Below are 22925 nucleotides of genomic sequence, written 5' to 3'. Positions count from 1 at the left end.
CTGCTCTTGATCAGTTCTAAAGTTGAGGTTAATTTGTTTGAGTTTGGTGAAAACTGATTCTCCCCCTCCCCCTCAAAAAGTCATTTTGATGGAGGTATTCTTAGAAAGACAGTTAATAAATGAGATGATAGTCATTAAGTGACAATGCAATTGAAGACAACACAACTTTGACATCAGCTAAAAGAAAATAATGGAAAGAAAAGATGAAACCCATAAAAATACCTACAACAATGACAACAATGACAGTAGTATCAACAGATACCTCTAGAAAGTAGAGAAGCCACAACTTGTGATGAGCCTGATCACAGTTAAGAACATTGCCATGGTTATGAAGAAAGTGATATGACTGTCCTAGACAACAAAAGTTGTAGGTCATCAAGGAGCACCAAAGGACGAGATCACTGTCAAAGGGCCCAGATGCACAAGGAAGACAAGAGTAATACATGAACAACAATTTCAGATTCCAGGCACAAGAGACAACAGAATGAAAGAAAGACGACTCATCCTAGCAAGTAAAAAGAGGCACATAACATTCTATTTAAATGATTTTAATGCAAGACAAATGCAAAAACACAGTGATTCAGAAGTAACAAAGAAAGTGTAGTCTTATTCCTAAACTCAATGGTGGACAGTCAAGACAAGGTAAGGAGATAGTCATCTTGGTATGCTACAAAGATTGAATATCAAAGCAGTCCAAAGCATAGGTTGCCACAGTCAGTGAGCCATGAAGTAGTGGCACCATCAAAACACAACAAACAATAGACTTACAGGTTGAAGCCTTTATGAGTGAATAGAATAGTCAATAAGAGCGTCTAAGGATGTGAGAAGTATGATAGATATTTATAGCAGGAGATCTGAAAGGACAGTAACTTTGAGATCCGAAAATAGCCCTCAGAAAACCATTTAGACAAGCATTAGTTAGCCTGTGAATCTTTCTCAGAACTCTACGAATATTCCACTTGACTCAGTCTGAAGAAATTCGGATTCTGGAATTAAAAATGTTTAAAAAAATAACTTTAAACAAAATATGAATTTCATCACCTGAGACCCCCGATCTAAAAGTGAGTTTCTATGCAACTCCAATATATGTTGTCTTGTAAACTTCAGTGTTCTAGTTATGATCTATTATTTATCATCAAAACATCAATAACTATTATCATAATTTTGCGCAGCAAATTCAAAGAACATTGTTCTCTTATACATCCTCTTCTCTCTCACTATCACCATATTTCACAATAAAATTTTCACTCAGTTCAATCTCTTAACATATCCATCTGCATATGTCAAACTCGAACTTATAAAGAACTATCCTTCACTTACGAATTGGTTTGTAACTGTTTTGGTTAACAAACTAACCTACAAACCAATTTAGAAACCATCGATGTTAACAAACCAAAACCAATTTTAGAGAACATCGAACCAACTAGTAATTATTTAATGATTGTTATTAAAACAATACAACCAACTACCACTTCTAACTTATTCCACTAGAAAGTTGTATCTATATGATTCGATAAATGTGGAAGATGGAAACAAATATAACTCTAGAGATCAACGTGAAGCTTTATAAAAAGAACAGAGTGCTATAGGATTCAACCGATTCCAATCACCAAAAGTAACAAAATCTTAAGACCAATCTGATAAAGATAGTTTGATGTGGGTATCCAACTCAGTTCTGTGTAGAGATAAACATATTCATATTCAACCCAGTATCGTGCACAGATGATCATATCCAGAATGAAATCAGAGTAAAGGTAAAACTGCCATCATTTCATTAAAAACAAAATCTGTATATGCTATGCTTCGTTATTATCATCAAATGTACTTGAAACCGAAATCTACGAACGTTGCTTGAATGTTTCTTTGTGACAATGATGACTACTGTAGAATCAATGACAAATCGGGAACTAACAGCTTGCACATACTCACGATGCTTTTGTAGACATATATTATAGAAGAAAATATCAAGGGCTTACGATGAATCCATCTATTGAACCCAATTACAACCGGCAGATCGCAGAGCCAATTTTGTGCATCGATTCATGAGGTAGGTGTTCAAATGACATGTTTATTTTTGCTGATGTAAATTTTTTTTTGGTGGGTTTCAGATAGAAATTAGTTTGGCTGATATTAAATTTCTCATCAGGTAATATTCCATCCCTTGAAGGAGAGGATTATAGCAATAGAATTATGAGTAAAAATAATACCCAATTTAGAAAACAAAATTGGTCTCCACAATCTGCCATGAAAAATACATCATCATCATCAGCTAATTCTTTATTGCCTACAATCTTCTCTGGTACTGTCACTCCAACACAAACAGATTTATCACACCGTGAGACACTCACTTATGTTTGGAAACAACGAGATGCAGCTGGTTCAGATACACAACTTAAATTGCCACATGTTTATAATCATCATAGACTAACACATTCTCATAGAAATACAGGTGAAGATCCATCAGAAGGTGAGGAAGACGAGAATTCTTCACAGGTTATAAAATTTACTAGTGGCAACAGCCATAATCTTTCAATTGGTCAAGTGGGTATAAACTATTCTCAGACTTCTAAATGCACAACCCCGGGTAAAGAGGAAAATATACCACTCCATCAAACTTATGTCAGAAAAAATGACAAGCCCATCTTGAAATGAAATATGCAGATTAACATTGAGCATAGAAGATGTTGAGCCTTCATGCTCCAAATCCAATGACAAAGCACTCGAGGAGGGGCAGTTGAAGGACAGGGCTAATGTTCCCTTCATCAGTTTCTTAGGAGTGGGAACATCTTAGTTCAACTTGAAGCATTCATGGAAAGAATTTCAATGGACTTGTTTATAGTTTCTTTTGTCAATAGCCTTAACTCTTAACAAAAGTATTATTCCTCGCGAAGGAATTGTTTGCTAAATTACATCACTTGACATCTGATTTTCTCGAAGGAGAAATTCAAGATGCAAAACATTCATATGGTTACACTCTTATCCAAAAGGGATCCTCGGTGAATATAGTAGGGTTCCCAGCCGATTGCAGAGGGGATCGATAAGGGTATGAATCAGATGGAGCTAATAAGCACTGCCCTTGAAACCGGAAAGCCCCCAATTCGGCTGGGGCTGATTAATGGCAGTCAGCCCACTTGACATCTGATTTTCCCGAAGGATAAATTCAAGATGTAAAACATTCATATGGTTACAATCTTCTCCAGAAGGGATCCCCAGTGAAAATAGTATGGTTCCCAACCGATTGCAGAGGGGATCGATGAGGGTATGAACCGGATGGAGCTAATAAGCACTGCCCTTCAAACTGGAAAGCCCACAATTTGTCTGGGGTTGTTAGTGGTAGTTGGCCCCTACTGTTTTATGTTGTTTGAACAGAGAAAACACAACAACCACAATGTTAAACTTGAGTTTCATTAGCAATGGACATGTGGGAAAAAAATTGGGGAATGTGGGCACGGTCTGAGGCATCCATGATTTCCCATCATTTTCATGTCAAAAAACAATAAGAAATAAATATTAACTTTGGTGAAATTCCAACAATAAAATTTTAACCCAAAACAATTTTACCTGCTCTGATACCACTTGTAGAATTTTGAACCTGACCTATCCTCTTTGAACCAACTGATTAGCAAACAATAACAACAAAAAGAAGAAAAACACCAATAAACTAAAAATAGTCCTAAGGATTCATGCATGCTGGAGTACATGCTTTATTTGCATGAATAAACAAAAAAAAAACTATTAACTAAAAATAGCTTATGCATGGTGATGAATGGATAGCTTCATGTCCAAACTGGAGTTGCATGGAGCTGTATGCTAGAGCAGCATCACTTATCAACAGAAAGCCCCCAATTTGTCTGGGGTTGTTAGTGGTAGTTGGCCCCTACTGTTTTATGTTGTTTGAACAGAGAAAACATAACAACCACAATGTTAAACTTGAGTTTCATTAGCAATGGACATGTGGGAAAAAAATTGGGGAATGTGGGCACGGTCTGAGGCATCCATGATTTCCCATCATTTTCATGTAAAAAAACAATAAGAAATAAATATTAAAAAATATAGCAATAAATAAACAAAATAATATGAACACTTCCCTATTCGATATGTTTTGTGAATACAGCAGGGACTACGAAGTGCAAGATTTACAAAAAAAACATAAAAATTCTAGTACCTGCTCGAGTCCTGCAACTTGATTGGCCCTACCTTCACACACGGGCCCCTTCCATTGATTCTCGCTCAACACTACCGCTCTCTCAAGGAGCCCTTGAATGAATTATGAGAAGGCGCGCATCCTTCCCGCCATTGAAAACTGCATGACGATGCCGCCGCGGGAGCAGAGAAGAGGGGGATGAGTGCACGAAGAGGGAAAAAAGGTTTTATCCTAGCAAACCTATTTTTATATTCTCTTAATATGAAACATTTAAATAGTTAAAAATATAAATTAAACATAAAAAAAAAGTGTTTACGATGAAATTAAAAGAGTCTTAAATTAATGTCTTAAACACCTCTACTAGTAGTAGTGATATCCAAGACAATTATCTGATCATTCCGCAAATATCTGATCAATAAATAGGGGGATTTAGGGACTAAACGAATCAAAACAGATGCCCAAGGTCATCTAATTCCACATAAATTTAACCGTCAATCTTTAAAATTGTTTTATTTGCCTAAGCTTATTTTGATCTCATATATAGTTTCACTCAGTATCCTTCTTGATCATGTCGTTCTAATATAGTACAGTTGTGTTGGTGTATTACTTTACTATTTAATAATTATTATTAATGAACAATCTTGTGACGTACAGCAACATTGAATGCAAATACCATATCCAATTATTTATTGCCCAGTCCAGACAATAATATTGCGGTTGAACCAATGTCGAAAGTCTCCCATATCACCCAAAATTTTTATTAAGATGGTCTAAAAATACTATACAAGACGTTTACTCATTAAAATTTACGTCATGCCCACAGTTTTAAATTACAAATGTCTTGATTTAATCTCCAAAAGACCAAAGGATTCTTTGGCACAGTTGGCCCGATCAAGAATGGTGTAGAACTCCGATCAAGAATGGTGTAGAACTAACGATTAAATCAATCCAAACAGCCGGCAAAGGTCTTTCGATTCCACTTTATTTCAACTTATAAACTGGGTGTCCTCTCGCTGCTTAGGTACAAAATTTTCCTTTAGGAACATAAAAGAAAATGGCAAAGAAATTGTTTTGGGTGCTGTTAATAATAGCATTGACAGTAGGCATGTCAGATACAGCAGAAGGAGAACCTAATCCGTCCGATGATATGGCACAGTCTAATAATGCTAGGTCGAAATTGAGGGTGAATTTAAGGCGCAGATCAGCGGGAGAGTCCAATTTTACAGAGCGACTGCGTGGGGCTGTGCTTCGAAGTAGAAGACGAATGAATATGATAGAGGCATTTGTGAAGCAGCGGATAGCTGGGCGATTGGACATCGAAACGCCCATTCACCTGGGAGATTATGAATATCTGATGACCGTTGCAGTGGGAACGCCCCCGGTGAATTTTGAAGCGAGTCTGGACACGGGGAGTGATCTGATTTGGACTCAGTGCATGCCTTGCAAGGAGTGCCACAATCAATCTACGCCAATCTTCGACCCCTCCAAATCATCTACATATTCCACAATTCCTTGCAGTAACTCTCTTTGCGGTGCTTTAGAACTTTCTAAAACTGGGTGCAATCCTGATTGCACATATAATTATGGGTATGGAGATGCTTCTTACACCGCTGGTGAACTAGCTCACGAGTCATTCTCCATCGGGAGCGGCAACAACAGCCTAGTTACAAGCATTGCTTTCGGATGCAGCCATGATACTTTCGGAAACTTCTCTCAGGACGGCGGTTTAATAGGCCTGGGAAGAGGTCCTCTCTCACTCATCTCACAGTTGGGCTCCAAGGTAGACAACAAATTCTCTTACTGTCTCTATTCCATTACCGACTCTCCTTCACAAACCAGCCCTCTTATTTTCGGTGACACTGCTTCCTTGACCGGAGCCAAAACAATCCAATTCATTAAGAACAGTTTCAATCCATCTTTCTGGTATATTCCTCTTACAGGAATCACCCTTAATGGGAAAGCCGTAAAAATTCCTCCTGGAACTTTTGATGTGAAATCGAACGGCGTTGGAGGTATGATCATCGATTCGGGAACCAGCCTTACCTATCTTACCGAGGATGCCTACTATCCTGTCAGGGAAGCAATTGCGTCTGCCATTGATCTTACTCCCACAGACGGCTCTTCCGTGGAGTTGGATCTGTGTTACAATACATCAGGTCAGGTTACCTTGGCATCCCTAACTTTCAACTTCCAAGGCGGCGTGGATTACGAGCTTCCAGTAGACAACCTTTTCATTCAGCTCCCTGGCAATCTCTTGTGCCTTGCCATGAATGAATCCGGTGATGCCCTTTCCATTTTAGGAAACATACAACAGCAGAACTTCCACATCCTTTATGACAATGCTCAGAACTCACTCTCCTTTAAGCCCACTAAATGTGATTCTCTTTAAATAATCATTACCCTCTTCTGCTTTATTTTCGCCTGCCTCTGCCATTTCCTCTTCCTCTTCCTATGTTTCTGTCATTTTTTCTTTCCAGTCCTATGTATGTTTTCTGCAGTGCCTAATATAATATATGATCTCCTCTTCTCTATGTTTTGCTAAAAGTAACTACAACATGGAATGACACTATAAGCGACCAAAGACTATCTGACTAAAGGAGGTGGTGATCGTTATAGGAGGTTGCTTTGAGGGTTCATCCAAATAGACCTTGTTATTCCTACTATATCTATGGAATGGAAATAAAGGCTACTTCTTTATATGAGAGTTTAACTTAATTTTAAAATGTTCTTCCATTTTTTATTTTATCAAAATGTTTATTCTACTTTGTTCTTTGAGATAAAATTTTCTTGAGTATCAGTGACATGAATCATTCCTCTTAATTATTCATATTCTCCCCTTAGTAATTGTATCTCCTTATGATTACGATTGTCCCTTCTTATATTAAATATCTTATTCCTTAGTCATGTAGGTGATTTTCCTATCTTTTACAACATTCATATGGTTCTTTCAAGAAGCTCTATAGTTTCTTCCTTTATAAATTGTCCAATGTTATATTCCTATCTAATTACTATAGTTGATCTATAGTAATTATTCAAGCTAATCTAACTGAAAAAAAACATTAACCTATGACTCAAAAATTCCCATTTGAGAAAGGACATAAATAGGTTCCTTATCTCATTAATTGAAGATTGTCTTGATACATATAGTTTTCATCACCAACCAACTCATCTCCCTTAAGGAATCAACACTATAAGTAGATCAATAACCCCCCCACCCCTCAAGTTTAGTTGGTCGTTCTATTAAAATAAGTGTATCTAATCTCCAACATGTAACACAAAATTCTAGTATTTAACAAATTAACATGGTATATGCAATTAACTCTTTTTTTTCTATAGCTATGAAATGATGCTATACGACACTCAATTATTAAATGTCCTTAAAATAAATAAAATGTGAGGAAATATCTTTAATTTTCATACTTTTGAATATAAAGTCCTCTAATGGATTGAGTTAACATCTACCTATTCTTAAAAAAGCTCCTTGATGTGGGGAAAGGTACTCCCAAGTATTTTTAGTCAATATCAAACAAAATATCATAACTATTTATTGACTTAAATTATATTTAAGATATATTTTTAGATACATGTTTTAAATATTAGTTTTAACTCACCATTACCTAAATGATATTCAATGTCAAATTCATTTAATCCATATATATGATATTTAAATGTATATCTATTTAAGAAATTAATAAATTCAGGCCTATTCTTATGTAGTACATATATCTAAATGAACTAATTAAAATGATACATATAAATGATGTTATTAATGATAATGATCCCTCACATTTATTATTTAAATAATAACATAATTATATTGAATAAAACAAGCATATTATCATTGACACATTACAGTTCCCTATTTAATCAAGGAGAGGTCAAATACGTGCCCATATAGCGACTCATAATTGTGGAGGCATATACAATAAAATAATAAGGAAAAGGTATTGTCTATGCTTAAATTTTTATTCAATATAATGTGTGAATAAGATTCTACAAGGCCATAGCTATAGAGTTAGAAAAGATGATAAAAATTTTATTCAACATAATGTGCGAATAAGATTCTACAAGGCCATAGCTATAGAGTTAGTAAAGATGATAGGATAAAAGTGATAGTAAAGTCTTCATCTAATGCTGACCCTAATCTTAATTATCTTTTCCTGTCGCTACTCTTTCTCTTCCTTCCAATTCAAGCCTTAGAAAGAGAGGTAGATAGTAGTAGTGAGAGGGCCAAAGTAGGTACAAGCTAATTATCTTTTTCTTTTGTTCCTCCATTCTCAGATCTGATCACTTATGTCAAGATCTTATTTTCATTTGTCCCTAGTGTTAGCTATTGAGCATAAGAATACCTTTGGTCTAGGTTACTTAGATTAAGAATCAACTAAATTTAATTTTTTCCATTTATTATTTTGTTTATGAATTTTTATTTTTTTAAAAAATTTATCAAATAAAGCCATAAGTAAGATACAAAAAGACAATCATTACCAATATCAAATATAGGATCAATTTGTGTGCATATATACATAAATACTTTTCTGTTAAATGTTATCCTAAATTTAAGTGAATGAAGCTTGGCCATTGTTCTTGGTGGTTACATAGACCTTCACGACCTATATGTTTACATATGTACAAAGGGACTCCATAGTGCATAGTATTCACATGAATGAAAAAGACTACAATTTTAAGAATTTCCTATATGGATAATTTTATATAGATATATAGCACATTTATCTAGGGAATTCTAGTTGCTATGAACTTAATGATGCAAGGGATTCAAGTTATATACTCATGAATACATTTTTATTTTTATTTTTTTCATATAAAGCCATTTATGTTGTCAAGGCTACTCTAGATCTGGTCACACTAGCCTTTGAAAAAGATTCTAATAAATCTCTCTTTTTTTTAGAAAGTTAAGGTTTTATGCCATGAATAGCAAGATGATAATGCTCCCACTCAGTAGACCATTCCTTCCTATCTTTGGAAAGTGGTTGGTTGTTTAGTCTATTTTTGTCTCCATATTTAGTGGTTTTATCTTGGTTGTCTATTGGTTTTTGGCATTTTTTGGTCTCCAGTAATTTTTTGGTTAGGTCTGCACTTGTCATGCACCCCAAGTAGTTTCTTTTAAGCAGTTATGTAAAATGTTTGGGCCTATCCCACTTTAATTAAACTAGAATATATCCAATTATTAAATAGAAAGATGTATTCATGTGATCAACATTAGAACATTATTTTGTAATGTTTACAATGCGATTTAGGTCTATTAAATGTGAGTTGAAACAATAATACTATTTAGAGGAAATTATGTAGACAATTATATATAGATACTATAGGAGTGATCAACCTCCCAGGACCTACAAGCAACTATAAACCTTCACACAAAGACATAAATATATTTCACCAATACATGATTATATTGAGATTGACATTATTATACAATGTACATAAGCCTTCTAATATAGGCAATGTAAAAGGAGATGAGAGCACACAAGAATGGCATGTGGCTCAATGTGATATGAGGATAGTTAGGTATAGTTAGAACTAAACCACCTGAGATAAATAATTATACATCTTAGGAAATGATAAATGTCAACTAACGTAAGGTTGGACTTAAGCATATAATAAGTAAATATTAATTTACTCAAACACCTCCCCTTAAGTGGAACATAGGGAGAAGATTAATATGTAAAATGAGCAAGATGCAAGATGTAATATGGGTCCCGACAACAAAACCATTTTAAGTAACCATGTAAAATGCAATGAATTTTCTTACAAATGGAGAAACAGAGAAAAAGAGAAAAACATGTGGAACAAAACTCCTCTCCAAAAGAGAGAAAAGTAACAAGATGTGTGGATGGTTTTAGTGTAAATAGGTCTTTACCTATTTATAGTGAATAAGTCCAACTTAGGCACATAATATTTTTAGGCTTTTCTAAGTAAGTAGGTATAGTTTTTTTTATTATTTTATTACCTATGCATTTAGTAAATTGTGTCATTAGTCCTGTCCTCTCTTTCTTGCTTCTTTATAAGTAGAGCATATCATTTCTGGTGATTTATATTTTCTCTTGATTGTGAAAGTTGTAGCTTTCGTTGATCTTAGCTTGGGAGCATTGCTCCAACATTGTATGAGAGCCTATAGGCTAGCTCTTCTTTCCATCAAAGGCATTCATCAACGTTAGGATCCTGACTATTTAGTTGCGATCATTTTTTAGGAGAGCTCAGTTCTTTGTCATTTGATCATTTTTTTAATTGCCTGGCTATCAAGTCGGGTAGCAATTTTAGAGTCTATTGACTTCATTTATTTGGCGTATCCTTTTTTTTTTTTGGATTGTGCATATATTATTCGGTATATTTGAAGCTATCAAGTCTCCTCGGCCTACTATTTATCCTTGTTTGGGTAGTTCTCTTTGGTGGCGGCTTAGCACATTTTCTGTGTTTTCATCTGTGTTTTCAAGAAAGCCATAACATCTACGTTATATATTCATCGGAGGCCCTATTTACTTTGCCTAAAGATATATTTAAGATCGAGCATCTCAGAGTTTATGGCGGTTTAGTTCTGCCTTGCCTGGCTGGTGCTTCAATTTGTGATCGACTTTTGTTTGAAGGATCATCACTTTTTGGAAATTTCATTTGTCATTGTTATTATTCTCTAGGCTAGTTTCCATTGTGTGACTGATGTTTCTACAGCCTGTATTTTGCATATCTACACGGATACTGCGTTATGCGATTTCCATTGACATCACATTTGTTTAGCTCAATCATCAATTGGAGGTTGCTTGTTTTCTTTGTTTGGGCGATTTCTTAAGTGGACACTCTTTCCAGTCTCTAGTAGTGAAGGTATTTGAAAGATTTTTGTTTGTCTTGGATGAAGTCTATTTTGTACTCAGGCCTTATTCTCTTAGCTTCGTTCTATTTTCTTAAGGTGTATTGTTGCATGGTATTGTTCCTGATTCTAATCACTGCCGACAGATCATTCCAGTCGGCTTGCTTTGAATTGCTTGCATGTTTCAAGGGCATTTGTTTGCTTTAGAATTCATTGATCAAGTGCATTTTTTTGGAAATGTTTTGGTCATTTTTATGAGTCGACATCATATTGGGTGGTTTTAATAGTTGGCATTTTCAATAATTGTGGAGCTGTGTATCCTTGAGTTCAAGATTTTTTAAATCAATTGTTTTTGGTACCAACAAATTTCGATGCCCACGGAGGCTTCATTATCTTTAACAACCTCAATCGGCATGTACACTCCAAGTTGTGCCTTAGTCCAATGGACCCCACGCCAACTCATTCAACTTACTTGACTCCCTCCACTATGCTAAATCAGTGGGGCGCGCATAATCTTGGCAACCAATCAAGTTTTTAATTTTCCCTTTCTAGCTTCATAGGCTATACTTTTTATTGCATTGAAATTTTTAATCATTATTCTATAATGGCTTTATCTCTGGGTTATTTTTGAAGAATCATCATAATTATAAATTGGGTTTTATTTTCATCCATTATTAATCGCTTTGAAGAGGGGTAACTATGTCAATGGCAAGATGACATCATCACTCATCTTTGTTGGTTTTGTTTGATGCCTTTTTTGTATGATCTAGTTCCTCTACCTAGCAGACCTACTAAGTTATTTACTTGGAGACGTAAGAGAAATCATGCCCTAAGATTCATTTCTATGCATGACCCTGATGACATCTTAGAGCCTGTTATAGATTTTAAGTGTCCTCATCCTCTTTGAACTTATATTTGGGAGTTATATAGAGATTATGATTCTTAGCCATTCCTAGATTATCGTCTTTTAGATTGCAGTGTTCCTCTTCATCCTTAAAGAATATAGCCTATGATTATAATACTATTATAGATTTTTCTACTTTGGAGTAGTTTAAGACTTCAGACGAGGATGAGGTTGGTCCCAAGGTTACTGATTCTTCTTCTGAGGTAGTTGATTCACCTTCACTTGATACTTCCATCATTCTTGATTAGTATGAACATCATTGTCTTTTTGACTTGGATAAAGGACAAATTGCTAGTTCTTCATTGCATGATGTATCTATTTATCTTCCTGATAGGGATTCCTATTTGCGACATTTTGGTTCATTGTCTATGGAGTATCACATATCAGGTTTGGAGGACACACTTGAGAGAATTTATCTCCTCTTTGATGATAATTATTTCATTTCTACTATCACATCATCTTTCTCTTTAGATCTTGCTCCATACTAGTTTCCACATAGTTCTAGTTTGTCACTTTCTTTTGTTGGGGATTTACCTATTTGGAGTGTGGTGTCATCATTTTTTATGGACAAAGAGACACTTGAGTAGTTTTCAAAGACATCATCATACATATGGATTTTGCTTCCTACTAGTTTCTATCTAGAATGGGAAATGTACCTACATATAAACATGGTTTTTTTTCTTCCTAAGAGGAGACAAGTTGTTTGTAAGCATTGGATCTTGTTTTGTCTTAACAAATTTACCATTAATATAGGAGATTATCCATTATGGAAGGGATACATAGTCTCTCAATTTCTCTCCTATGGGAGGCTATTCATTGTATCTTAATGATGGATGTAGTTCTTGGAGGGTATTGGTGTTGAGAACTCCATTCATCACTCATCCTATCATTATGTTGATTTATATTATCTCTTTTTTGGAGAGCAATTTTGTCCCATGAGGTTGTCTCCTTTTCTCCAATTGTAAGAGATTAGTTACATGAATAGTTGTATACAAGTACCTAACATGACCTAGTTCCTAGGAACCATCATTATCATTTCATTTTGCATTTCTTCTCCCTAAGTTGCACTTAAAGGGGGGTTGTTAGTGTAAATAGTTCTTTACCTATTTATGGTGCGTAAGTCCAGCCTAGTCACATAGTATTATTACGATTTTCTAGGTGAGAAGGTTGAGTTTATTATTGTTTTATTACTTATGCACTTAGTAAATTGTGTCAGGTGGTTTTACATACCCTAGAACCTCATTGTTGCTCTCTTTCTTGCTCATTACTTTATAAGCATAACATATGTACAATTTTAGATATCTCACCTCATCAATACATTATCGTTTCTAATATTTTATATTTCCTCTTAATTATGGAAGTTGTACCTATCATTGATCTTGGCTTCTGAGCATTTCTCCAACAAATGGAGGACTCAATCACACCTCGCAAGGACTATATCATGTATATACGATCAATGAATCCCCCATAGGAAGTAAAGGAGGAAACTACATAGCCCCTCATAATGGATAATGTCCTATGGAAATGGTGAGTGCTTGGAGACAAAGCATAGTCTAATGTCTATAAACAATATTTCTCCCCTTAGGAAGAAGATAAACCAAGTACAAATTTAAGAGATTCTCATTCTGGATAGGAATTATGAAATGGAATCCAAATGTATAATGATGATATATTTGAAAGTTTCTCATGTGTCACCATGTCCTTGGAAGATGATGCCATGAACTAATCAGGTACATTTCTAATCATAACAGAAGGTGACAACCAAGGAACCAATGTAAATTGGACTTGAACAAGATTCAAAGACAAAGATGGAGTGACAATAGTTGTACCACAACTATCATCAAATAAGAGAGATAGTGCCTTAAATGTGTCCTCCAAATCTGAAATGTGGGACTCCACAAACAAAGAACCAATATCTATAAAATAGGAATCCCAATTAGGAAGAGAAATAGTTACTTGCTGATTAGGAATGATGGAAATCTCTTGTGATGATAGATCAACTATGTCTAATGAACAATCAAGAATGTATAAAGCATTTTCCAACTCATCCAAAGTTTCCAAAAACTCCAAACGATCACAACTATGGGTTATCTACTCTAAGGAATGAGAAGGCACATCAGAATCGGAAAGAGGATCATCAAGAGATGGTGAAGTATCATGATCTCCATATGTATCTCGAATGTGAGTCCAAAGAGAATTAGGACACTCAAAATGAATAAGTGACTCTAAAATGTCATAATCAACATTATCAAAAATAACTTTAAAGACTCAAACCCTATGACCTGTCTAAATGCTACACTCACAAGATGTTCTAGGAATAGGAACTTCATTGTACAAATACAACAATAGATGATACCCACTAAGATTAGTGATGATAAAATCACTCCCATTCCTATAGTTCCCCCCCTCCAAGGTAAATTAAAAACCCATTATAATAATTCTTCAAAAAACTAGAAATAGTGTCATCACATATATAGCTTTAAGTAGAAAATAAAAACCCAATTATAGAAAAATTAGATACCCCTTAGGGAGATATATGACCAGTCAACTATGCACATGAGATTGTTAAGTCACAACTTATGCAAAGACAAAGTCATAGCATAAGTTCATATCAAGAAATGTGAAAGAATATGCTTTTAAAGCCAAAATATCAACACAATGGTTCAAATGTGAGACTTCTCATCTCTAATTCTCCTCCTCACACTTTGTGAATGGGGGCCATCATACTATTGCATGGAAAATAACCCTAAAGAGGTTCCTAAGAGTGAATAGGCATGCAAAGAATAATACACCCCATCACAACTAGCACAAGGTACAAACATGGGCTACACAAATTGATCCAAAAACTGGTGCACACTACCAATGAGGTCATGCCAAGGGAAATGTTGAGGATCACAAACCTTCAAATGATATTGATTTATTCAATGATGTATATGTAGCAAGTCAATGAAGGCATGCCCAATCTTCAAGAAAAAATATCTGACTCCAATTAGAATACAAAAGCCAATCACAAAAAATGTCTTGCATAGGTCCAACAATGATAAGGGTGTGACAGATCTACTAAAAAGACACAATGCAACCAACCACACTATAAAATACTTGATCAAATAACATAAACCTCTGCCAAAAGACAAAGGTTGATCAAAGTAATATATTTTCCAAATGATGCCCAAATAATAGTGGAGAAATAGCAATTTAACATTATGAATGCTCCTGCCTATATGGGCTCTTTGTAGAAGAAGAAATGCTAAAACCAAAAGTCCAAACAAAAAAATTAATCACCTTTGTACCACCACAAAATAAGATGAAAATACATTTCGAATAGATTGACATAGAAAACTGATCTATCTCAATGAATGATGTAATGCGAGCCTTCCTTTGAACAATTATTTAATGCGCTTGCAAAGAAAATAAACTACTAAGAATGATTGAAGTCCTCTATCATAAAAAACTACAAACAATAAAATAGATCTCCCAAAAAATACTTGTGATGCCAAAGAGTAATTTATAGATTCAAGAAAATGGGAGGAGTCGACCCTGCCACAAGCCACAAATAGTAGAAAGTAAAAGAAGTGGATCAAAAAAGAGAAAGACCAATAATAGTATGTAGGCTAATCAAACTAGGGTCTACCAATGTAGCCAAGATATAACCAAGACCAATATGGAACCAACGATGCACCAAATGAAATGGTGCATATATATCCAATTCAAACTTGGGACCTCAAGCTAATTGGTGAAAGATTCTTATATACAAAAGGAATTGCTAGAAGACAACTCTGATACCATGTAGGAGTGATCAACCTCCCAAGACTTGCAAATAGATATAAACATTCACATAAAGAAAGAAATATGTTTCACCAATAGATCATTGTATTGAGATTGAGATGATTATGCAATGTACATAAGCATGCTTATATAGGTAAGGCAAAAGGAGAAGAGAGAACACAACAATGAGATGTGGCTCAAACATATGCAAGAGTAGGTAGGAGTAGTTATAACTCAGCCACTTGATAAAAATAAATATGCATCCTAGGAAATGATAAATGCCAACTAACCTAAGGTTAGACTTAAGTATAATAAGTAATATTAATTTACCTCAACAAATTCAACAAGAAAACATCTATTGCATTCCTTTTTAGTAAGGAGAAATAAGGTACACATAAATTCCTAGAACCTCATATTGCATAAATGGACATACATGTATATATATACAAATTAAGGCAAGAGCATTTCATTTCAAAGAGAATATTATTGTAATTTACACAAGACCAAAGAAAATTTTAGTGGCGAATATTCGGTATCAGACATATTAAAAATGGCAAATAAGTTGGACTGATTGAGGTGGCCAGATCGCCTTGAATTTATAAATTTTTGGTCAAATGCATTTTAATTCACCTTCATTTTCCCTAGTTATTTGTAACGATTTAAAGATTTCATCAATAGAGTCTACATTTTCACAATGGTACATATTTAATATTTTCACCTACATTTTTAGAAGTGTTCCTTAATGCACCAACCTAATTCGCCAATAGCCATTAATAGTTCAATTTGCATGAGGACCCAATTCACCTGGCATTTTCGGAAGAGTGTCTTAATTCTCCCTAATATTTGCCAATACCATTAATTGTTCAATGTTGTAAGAGGATTGATTTTCCCAGTTCTATTATAAGTAAATCCCAATGGACAAGCAATATTCACCTAGTAAATTACAACATATATGTTTTGTTAATGTTTCATTCATTCTATGTTTCCATAAGATGTGTTAGAATTAAGCGGGATTCACCAATTTTTTTGTATACCATTTAAAATTCATACAATATTCGCCAAATATGGATTGGTATAAGATTATATGAAAGAACAAATTTATTTTTACATAATTTGGCTAGTACTTGGTTTGGAGCTCTCAAATCAGATCAATAGCAAAGTTACAAACATGAACAACCATTGTTGCATTGTCATCTACTAGTGCTCTATTCTACTCTCTGAGAATCTAAAGGTAAGTGATCATTTCTTTGAAGTGTTATAATATTATTAATCTCAATTTGTTAGTAATTTTTAGATCATTCTTATTGAGTGAAGAGACCTCAGACATCTAGATTCGAGGCCCTAGGGGAAAAGAGTCTTATAGTCTATTATTGCTTTTTAAACAAGTAGATAATTTTTTGGCAGCCTTTATTTCATCAGAGATGTCGAAGAGTAAGAAGGGTAAGACTTCTGAATGTGGTGAAGGGCAAGAGAGGGCATTAAAATGCAAAACCTTAAATTCATACTTTAGCAATGTTTGTGGTAAAAGACATTATCATGAAGGTACATCATCACAACTACCACAATCACATTCACAACTTACACTAGATATTGAAGAAGGTGGAAAATGTGATATCTCATATGACAATGAAGAAGATCTAGTAGATACCTTGGGTAGTAGGAATTTGATAATCGACCTAGTTGACAATGTCGTAGGTGATGATGATGTAGGAAAGAGGAAAAGAAAATCCAAATCAAAATTGGGTCGGGAGTGGGATATGGCGAGGCATTTTAAAATTTATTGGGTATCAAAGTATCTATTCATTGAACCAGTGGAGAATCCAAACAATGGTGACCCTCCAATAGAATACAAGTGTAATATTTCTAGTTGAAAATATAAAAAGTAGAAGAGGTTGTAGCATAAGCTTGACACAATTGAAAAACATACTGACAAAGTTTAAGGAAAGAAAATCATAGATGAAATTGAAAAATTGGTGATAGGATGGAAAATAAAGGAGCAATGTCAGCATGTTAAGTGTGCCTTAGAATATGATGCACATTTGAAAAGATAGGAAAAGCTCATTGAATCTGGAGGTTCTCTTGAAGATATTTTTGGAAAGGCAGTGGCAATAGCACAACTGGGAAAAACTATTTGGTTAACTATTGTTTTTCATATTTTGACTAGAGGGAGTCCTATGACTGACTCCCCAAAAATTAGTACTTTATTATACTTTTTGGGAATTCCTAACTTTCCTAACAGTCACTGGTCAAGAAACAATGGTTGGGAATGGAGAAGTTGTCTTATTGAGGTTGAAAAACAAGATATAAAGGAAATAATTAGAGTCAAACTCTATTTCATTATCTTTGGATGAAGTTACGACAATAGATAATATGTCTTGGGTATGTATGCATGTTTATACCGTAAAGAATCATGTCTGCCAACCTCATCTACTATGTGTTTCTAAATTGAAGGAGAGTGCAACAACAAAAACTCTATTTCACCTAGTTAAGAATTCATTAATTGAATATGGAGGTATGGATGACTTGACAATTGCAAAAAAGTTGGTATGTGTAGGAGTGGATGGAGCTTCAATAATGCAAGGTCATAAGAATGGTCTTTGCATAAAACTACAAACTTCTTGTTCGAACTACATGATTGCCATTCATTGCATGGCCCACAGATGAATCTCCCTTTTAAAACAATGAGAAAATATCCTGTAGTAATAAATTTTGAAGATTTAATCAAAGAGATCTACTCATACTTCTATCGAAGTCCCAAACGGTTTTTGGAATTTCAAAATTTTGCCGATAGAATAACCAATGGGAACAAGCTTCTTAAGGATGTCAATACCAAATGGATCTCCTTGCATGGTCCCGTGCATCGATTTTATTTAGAATGTTGATCCTTTATTGCAGTAATGTATTAACATCGCAACATAGTAGACAATGTTCCTTACTTGTTTCGTAGGTTATGTGATATAGAGACAATCCTAACTTTAGCAAGTCTTCTCCCCATGCTAGAGGAAATGAACCATATTGTGAAAAAATCCCAAGAAAGAGATATGTATATTGCATAATTTTCTAAGCTATGTAAAATAACATGCATGACCCTTGATAATCTCTATAAATCAAAAAAAAATATTTGTAGATGTAAAATTTTCTACATGGCAGACATTGACAAATTTGAACAATGGTAGCAATTGTTTTCAGTTTAAAGCAAACAAGGAGTTATGTGTCAGTGTATGGGGATTCGAGATACTAATGCACCACCTTTCCATGATCATGGAACCAAGAAAGCGCACTAATAAGCAAGAAGTAAGTGTTACAAGGAAATATTTTAGCAAGATTGTTGATTTTGTGGCTGCTAGTCTAAAGAAAATCGCCTCTTCTATTTCCTCATAAATTAGAAAATGATTTCCTCGTGACGACTTACTCGAAGCCATGTCTATTGTGTTTTATCAATATTGGGAACTCAATCTAGCTAATTTTCATAATAGGATAATGACTTCGATAAACCATTTTTGCAAATCTGTAGAAATCAATGGACAAACTATAAAAGGAATTTTAAATGAAACAATTCTTAGAGAGCAATTAGCCCATTTTGCATTAAGTATGAGGCAACAATTTGAAGAATAAAAAAAAAAGGAGAACCCCTTGGAAGAGAGATTAGTAACAAATGTTTGGACAAAGATAGGTCAGAGCGCACAATTGGTTGATTCATTATTAGAGTTTCTCAAACTTGTTGATTTATGTCAAAACATGATATTGGGTTCGATGGAGGATGAGAGAGTTACTAGTGCTTTGAGGTTATTAAAATCAAAGATAAGGAACAATCACAACAAGAATTTAGAAAATTTCTTGTGGTTGTATACATCAAGGTATGATGTCCAAAGTTTTCCTTATGAAAGGGCATTGGGAATCTGGAAGTCCAAAACTGAAAGAAGAGGGTTGGGAAACACTACGAACCAAAGTGGGACAATTGAAAGTGATATAATGGATACTAGTGAGACATGTACTACTAGTTTTGAGATGTGGTCAAGTGGAGGTATGTAGAGTGGAGAAAACACAGACAATAATCAAGGATGCTCTCAATTTTATGATCATAATGATGAGATGATTTGGCAAATTTAAGATATTTAGCACTAGCAGTTACTTGGTATTTATTAAACTTTTGGTTTCATATTGCATCATGTATTTAATCTGTCATATTACAAAATCCTAATTGTGCTTGATGATATTTTATGTTTCTATGAATGTCATTTAATTTTGATATGCAATTTCATTTTTCAAATTTCTATTTACAAGTTAATAAATTAACATACTGTTGTTTTTCTGTGTTCAAGATTAAGGTTGCATTAGTAATTATTTATTTGATAATTTTGATTCAACATTCAAGTATCATAAAAGTGTAGTGTTGCACTAGTAATTACATCAGGATCATGGAGACTATTAATTGCATTAGTATAAAAGATATGATTAATATTTGATATCAATCACAACATGAGATGAATTTTCCCAATTGCAACTTATTACTTGTTCTCTAGATAGAATCCCTTTGAATAGAGTAAGCAATTTTAATATTCTACTTTAGAAGAAGCTAAAAGAAATTCAAACTCAACAACACAATGTAGACATATAAACCTCAACCAAAAAATCTTTAATTTCATTGATTCATATAATATTCTTGATAATAAGTGTGGACTTTTGTATATTATTCACCCTTGGTGAATTAGTATATCTACTTCTATTGGAATTTTGTAGTACATGTAGAAGTCAAAGAAGGAGATGGAAAAAAAAGGCCTTGATTATACTCTTATAGAAAATTGAGGATTAAACAAGCTTTGGGCCTTTTACAATATCAAAATTTGAAAACTAAGGAAAAGAGAGGAAAAAGAATCAGAAGTGATCAAATCCATGGTGCTTGAACTACTGAAGCCTCTTGACATGTTCTTCCTTTTCTTCATTTGAAAATTAAAAATTTCAAAACTAAAAGAAACATAGAAAATCAAGGAAAAAGGATTAGAATTCTTCAAATCCATATTGTTTGAGGTCATGGAGAGCTTTGAGATGCTATTGATAGTTTTCATCTTCAATTTTTGTCTTGATCACTTCATTCTAGTCATACCATTGTTGAACCATGAGAGTGCATCCATGTAGGATTCTAACTTCTTAATGAACTATGTATCATTTGAAGTTATACCAGGAAACATCTAATCTTCCTTCCAATTTGCTTTGGATCTCAAGACCTTTTCACTTTCTATTCTGATTCTTTCTCTAGCAAACAAAGTAGGCATGTGGCTAGTGACTAAACATTGAAAGACTCTAGGTTCACTACTAATTTTCTATGTATACATCCTATGAATAATAAAGAGTTGCTTTAACATCTCAAACTTGGTTTTAAAACTTTCGATCATGTCATGTAAGAAATTAGGGAGAGGCATAATCAATGAAATCTCCAACAGTGTAATTGTATTGCTCATATGAGATTATGAGCAGGCCACAAAACGTTTCCATCTCAAATATTCTTGAGAAAACCTTAGTAACTTGTATAAATGGTAAGGTTGCTCCTTTGTTATCTCATGATGTCCCTTAGATCGAGCTATATTATTAATGATGGTCGAGCTGGCGGGAAGTTTGTAGATTGCATGATGTGGACTATCATGCATACTTTTTGGGCGATTAAGTGCTTTCTCTACCTCAGCTCTACTATTCTCCGTTGTTTTTGCAGAGTTAATGTTTTATCTAGGGATGGAGGTGTGGTTGGAAATGCTAAAACAATGGGGGGCAATATTAACAAGAATGAGCCGACTTGTTGTTAAGGTTGGAAGAAGGAATAGAAAGTTTGGAGAAGCTTACAAAAAGGCGAGGATAACCAGTTATATGGAGAACCCTCATGGGAAAAAGGACCAGGTTTCCAAACTCTTTGTCAAGGGATGGAATAAGAAGAGAGTCACCCTGTTTTGGCAGATTGTGAAGTTAGATGAGAAGTCAATTGCAGAGGTGACAGCACTGTCGATGGAAGGGGTCAAATTCTTCAGGGATATAAAATTATATGACAATGTGGTGAAGACATTTCCCAAGAATGAAGAAAAAAAGGAGAGGCTTGTCAAGCATGATAGGACTTACTTCATTCACAACCAGGTAAAAAGCTTTTGGCGTAAAATGTTAGAAGTGATAATGGAATTTGTTATGGTTGATGGGAGATTTACTAAAGTTTATAGCTACCATTCTATGAAACTGAATCATTTTAGATATGGGAATAAGGTTTCCTTTCCCTTTTATCTGGTTTGTTCCCTTAATGACTATCTAGCTGACCATATTAAGAACCCTAAGTCGAGCCCTTTGGCTCATCAAGGATTAATCCTTCTAATTTATAAGCATTTGGAAGCTAGGGTTAATAGGGTTGAGGCTAGTCTGGATGAAAAAGAGGAGTATATCCCTAGTGACGGTTTACATGATTATCAATCTGATGACAAGGTTGTCGCCTCTAACCCCCCTAAGAAGAGGGTTAGAATCCCCAAGATCAACAATGATATTTCTTTGGAGGAGGAAACCTATACTAGCAAGTTGAAGCCCAAGAGGAAGGGTAAGAGGATTATTTTATCTAATTCTGATTCTGGGGATAAGCAACATCCTAAATTTTATGAAACCAGGAATAAGAACCAATGGACTTGGATTCCCAGGACTTACAAGACAAACCAAAAATCATGTTCGATATCTTGAGAACTGCTAGAAGTGCCTCGGTTGATCTGTACCAATTTAAACGATGGGTATTTCATAAAATTAAGACCCTGCATCTTAAGAAAAGAACTTCCTCATCTAAATTGGAAAGGATTAAAGGTATCGTGGAGAAAGAGGGCCAAGCAAGAACTAAGGAACAAGGGAAAGGGAGTGTTTCTGAAAGCAATGAGTGTGCCCTATGGAAAGAAGATGAAAAAAGAATGATGTTGGATTGCCTTCAAAAAAATGGTGAAGCTATAGAGATTTTTAAGTACATATATGATGAAAGGTTTGGGGACATTAGCTTGAAGATGTAGAAAATTGAGACCGCCCTCAAAAAGATCAGGGAAAATAGTGCTGCTATGCTGAGAGTGTCTGCTACCAATATGTCGGTTATTGTGGCTAGATTGGAGAAAATTCACAATGAAAGGAACTTTGTGGATCTGAAGATGGATGCTAGGGTCTCTAGCTCCAAGGATATCCCTCACTCCACGTAGAGGAGGACCAAACAAAGCACCAATACTATGGAGGCTCCTATGCCTCAGGATCTTCTTGACCTCAAGGAAGCTGCAAAGACCATGTTAATTCTGGTG

The 22925-nt window shown here is 34.6% G+C and overlaps 1 protein-coding gene across 1 annotated transcript; it reads left to right on the top strand.

The window, feature by feature from the left end:
* Positions 1-5198: 5198 nt before the first annotated feature.
* Positions 5199-6533, top strand: LOC131079529 (aspartic proteinase nepenthesin-2-like). The gene has a single exon (XM_058017502.2). The coding sequence runs from the start codon at positions 5199-5201 to the stop codon at positions 6531-6533; it is 1335 nt and encodes a 444-aa protein (XP_057873485.2).
* Positions 6534-22925: the final 16392 nt, after the last annotated feature.

The sequence above is a fragment of the Cryptomeria japonica genome, chromosome 8 (genome assembly GCF_030272615.1).
Source record: "Cryptomeria japonica chromosome 8, Sugi_1.0, whole genome shotgun sequence".
Lineage (NCBI taxonomy): Eukaryota > Viridiplantae > Streptophyta > Pinopsida > Cupressales > Cupressaceae > Cryptomeria > Cryptomeria japonica.
This window is presented reverse-complemented; position numbering and strand designations above follow the sequence as displayed.